The 4,390-nt window shown below is 37.1% G+C and overlaps 1 protein-coding gene across 1 annotated transcript in view; it reads right to left on the bottom strand.

Annotated features, from left to right (window-relative positions):
* Positions 1-10: 10 nt before the first annotated feature.
* The window catches only part of LOC106871169 (proton myo-inositol cotransporter), a 211,461-nt gene continuing 207,081 nt past the window's right edge, over positions 11-4,390 (bottom strand). The window contains exon 9 of the mRNA XM_014917496.2: positions 11-3,955. Within this exon, the coding sequence (XP_014772982.1) occupies positions 3,735-3,955 (221 nt within the window). The 3' untranslated portion in view covers positions 11-3,734. The remainder of the gene's footprint in view (positions 3,956-4,390) is intronic.

Raw genomic sequence — 4,390 nt, 5'->3', positions numbered from 1 at the left:
CAGATTAACTGACTATAACTGCTATATTATCCCAACATCATTCACGTGTTAACCCATCACTGTTTAAAGGTTAACTGACCACAACTGCCATATTACCCCACTATCACTGACATGTTACTGCACCTTCTGTCACATACTTGGTCACTACCATTGATAGGTTAACTGATCACTATGATGTTAACATATCACCACCACAAACATGTTGCCCCCATCACCACTGACATGTTGTCCCATACCACCACTTCCATGTTAACCCACTGTCTATTAACAGGTTAACTGGCTGCAACCACTATATCATCTAACCATCACCAAGATATTATCCAACCACCACCAAGATATTACCCCACCCTACCACCATTGAAGATATTAACCTACAAATAATGACAAGTTAACTGACCACAGCCGCTATATTACCTCAACACCACCGACATCATATTAACCAACACTAATGACATTAACCCACCACTACTATGATGTTAACCCACATCTACTGCCATGTTACACCAGCACCACCAGCACCACCATCTCTGCATATTAACACAATATTACAGTCATTCCCTGATCAATGTTTAACATAGAGATATTAAGTAGCAATTATTACATACATTATGTTCATACAGAAGACTAGATTTTAAAAAATCACTCCTCCTCTCTATATTCTTTCTACATCTTTATATCTGCTTCTACTTCTCTCTCACTCTTTATCTGTCTTTAATTCTCTCTCACTCTTTTTCAGGATATTCCATCTGTAATTCTTTCTCTCTCACATTCTCTTACTCTCTAAATATTCTCACTTTTGCACCTTCACTCACTTTCTTTCCCACTACCTCTGTCACAGCTACTACCTTCTCCCTCCTACTCTCCCCCCCCCTCTCTCTCTCTTCAGTTTTCATTCTCTCTGTCTCTGTCTCCATTCTCTCTCAATCCTTCTATCAACTCCTCTTCTTCTCTCTCTTACTATAAGTCTCTTGCTCTCTTACCCTCTATCTCCATCAAAGAAAGAGATTGAAGAAGAAAGAAGATTAAATAAAAGAAATGATGAAACAAAGATGCCAGAAGCAGCAGCAGTAGTAACAGGAGCAGCAGTAAATGAAGTGGAAAGTGTAAATCTAATTGTGTCCTAGTATTTTTGGTGAGATTCTAATGTGGGTTGGTGATATATGTGATGAAATAATGCAGTTCTACTAACTTCCAAATTCTACTGATCCAATGAAACCACAGACTTCATTCGACTATGTGTATGAGTGTATTTTGGGAAAGTACGCACACACACACACACACACACACACACACACACACACACACATGCACGCACTCACACACATACACATAAAATGCATGCACATACACACACACACACACACACATACACATAAAATGCATGCACATACACACATGCACACACACACACACTCACACACATAAAATGCATGCACATGCACACATGCACACACACACTCTCACACACATAAAATGCATGCACATACACACATGCACACACACACACATATACACACACACACATGTAACACACACATGTAACACACACATTTATATATAAGCAACATTTGCATTGATCTTGCCAGCCTGGGAATGCCTACAAAGATCATGAACATCAACACTCCTTCTTTGATTAATTAATTTTAATTATCTATGTGTGTGTTTGTGTTTGTGTGTGTTTATGCATGTGTGTGTGTGAATTTTTGAGTATATGTATGAATGTATGTGTATACATACATACATGTGAGTGTGTGTGTGTGTGTTAACTGTCCCTTTCATCCTGAGTCAAGGGGTGGGGGAATTGAGAGTGTGAGACACTATCTATATCTGCATGTGACTACATGGGTACCTAAAACATTTGGCAAAAGCATGGTACAAGCTACCAAATCAGCCTTGATTCCAAGTGATGGCCATAACATAACATACACATGCGCAAATATGTCCGTGCACACCCACTCCCACACATATATATTGATTTAAAATTTTGGCATAAGGCCAGCAATTTTGAGAAAGGGAATAAGCCAATTATATGCCCCCCCCCACCACCCAAGTGTTCAACTGGTACTTATTTTATCGACCTTGAAAGGATGAAAGGCAAAGTCGACCTTGGTGGAATTTGAACTCAGAACATAAAGATGGACAAAATGCCACTAAGCATTTCGCCCCGCGTGCTAACGATTCTGCCAGTTCGCCACCTTACACACATATATACATTAATCAGATTTTATGATATATGGTTTTTCTTGCACACAAATGCCATTACTCTAAGCATATTTTATTATGTCTTATAGGCTTCTTTTAATCCTTTTATAACAAGAATACTCTTCCGATGCAAACTTTTGGGAATGTAATATGCTTCACTTGTATATTATTCCAAATGATACACACACACACACACACACACACACACACATGAACATATACATGCACACACATGGCCACAAGCAAACACATTGATCATTTAAAAATAATCATGGAAGCAGAAACAAGTGAAACAGGAGCAGAAACTATCATATTGTCATGATTACTGCTGAAGATGGACCTGTTTGCAGAATCTTCCAGAAGACTTGTTTGATTGGATTTATCAAACATGAAGTCAAAGATATTTATTCTTCAGAAATGTCAAAGCATGGGAAAAAACTTTTAATTATTAAATTTGCGTCAACAAATTTAATGTGAGAGCTTTAAAAAGCTAACTAGAAATAATTATACGTTGAGAAAAAAAAACAATATTAGTCCATGACTAATACTATTTTTATTATTACCAGAAAGTATGGGAGACAACTCCAGACGTGTTTCGGTCTTATTCTGACCTCATCAGCAAAGCATAGCTTTTACTGTACTTGCTGTTAAATCTTTGTAATTTTTCACTACAGTCTAGTTTACCAACAGTGGTACGAACTAACATTTGATAGTCTGTTTATCTCACAGCAATTAATTAACTCAACAATTGATTACATCAAAACTAATTAATAGACAAAGCTAAATGTGTTGCTGGTTGGTTAATCGGTGAATAATTGGGAGCACTATATTCTATATTTTATAAAACTTTGGTGAACATTTTGATCAGTGTAACAGGTTTTTAAACACCATGTTACTTACTAAGAGAGTGTATGTATGTTCATGTGTATGTATACAAATATATAGGATGTGTGTATGTGTGTATGTGTTCTATGTCTGAGTGTGTGTGTATGTATGTACGTTTGTGTATATATATATATATATATATATTTAAGTATATAAGTGTTTATACATATGTGTGTGTGTATACTACATGTTATTGAGTAAAATTAATTAATGTACTTGGCTGTTGACTTTTGTGTGTTATTCAGGGCAGGGATGCAAAAGATCTCAACTCAGCAACATTATATATATATATATATATATATATGTGTGTGTGCATGTATGTGTCTCTATGTGTGTTTTTGGTGTGGCCTTCAAAAGAAGAGAACATCTGCAAATGTATGCATGCATTGCATATGTGTATCTGTGTCTGGGTGCAACTGTATGTAAATGAGTATTGTAAAGAGAAAGAGAGGAGGAAACAGAAAAGATGAAAGAGTAGGAGAAAGAGAGAGAGAGAGGGAGAGAGGGAGAGAATCAGATCTGTAAAACATTAATTTTTCTAATTATTTACCACTAAACTGCCAAATATTGGAGATGGAATACTGGCTCTGCTAAAAAGAAGAAATAGATCTGTTCCAAAGTGTGCAGCTGTCATTATTGTGTTATTCCTAAGGAGAATCCAGTTCTGACTCCCTTCCGTCCCGATTTAAACCACGTATGTGGACATACTGTATAGATTTGACGGACGGTAAAATTGGACCTTGAGCACACCAAGACTTGGCAAAAACACCTTCGACTTCCTCCAGGGTTTTGCCTTTAGTTTCTGGCAAGATAAATGCTAGCAGAATACCTCCCAGCAGTGCAAGCGTTGTGTATAACCAAAATGTTCCTGTAAATAGACAGAGAGGATAAAAATTTGGTCAGTTCAATGTTAAAGTTTGTTTACATACAACATTTAAACATTCTATTCAGATACACATAAACACAGATGCATGTGTGTGTGTGTGTACATTCGTGTTCACATATATATATATATACATACATATATATATATATATATAGCCCAACTAATTAGGGAGCGAATCAATTTAGATGAGATGCAGTTTGGGTTCGTGCCAGGTAAAAGCACTACTGATGCCTTATTTCTAGTGAGACAGTTGCAGGAGAAATACCTAGCTAAGGATAAACCTCTGTACCTGGCTTTCGTTGACATGGAGAAAGCCTTTGACAGGGTCCCCCGATCCCTTATCTGGTGGTCAATGAGGAAACTTGGGATAGAAGAATGGTTAGTGAGAGCTGTGCGAGCCATGTACAAAGATGCTGC

This window comes from Octopus bimaculoides, chromosome 4 (assembly GCF_001194135.2).
Source record: "Octopus bimaculoides isolate UCB-OBI-ISO-001 chromosome 4, ASM119413v2, whole genome shotgun sequence".
NCBI classification, from domain to species: domain Eukaryota; kingdom Metazoa; phylum Mollusca; class Cephalopoda; order Octopoda; family Octopodidae; genus Octopus; species Octopus bimaculoides.
Note: the sequence above shows the minus strand (reverse complement) of the source record. Positions and strands in the feature narration are given on the sequence as shown.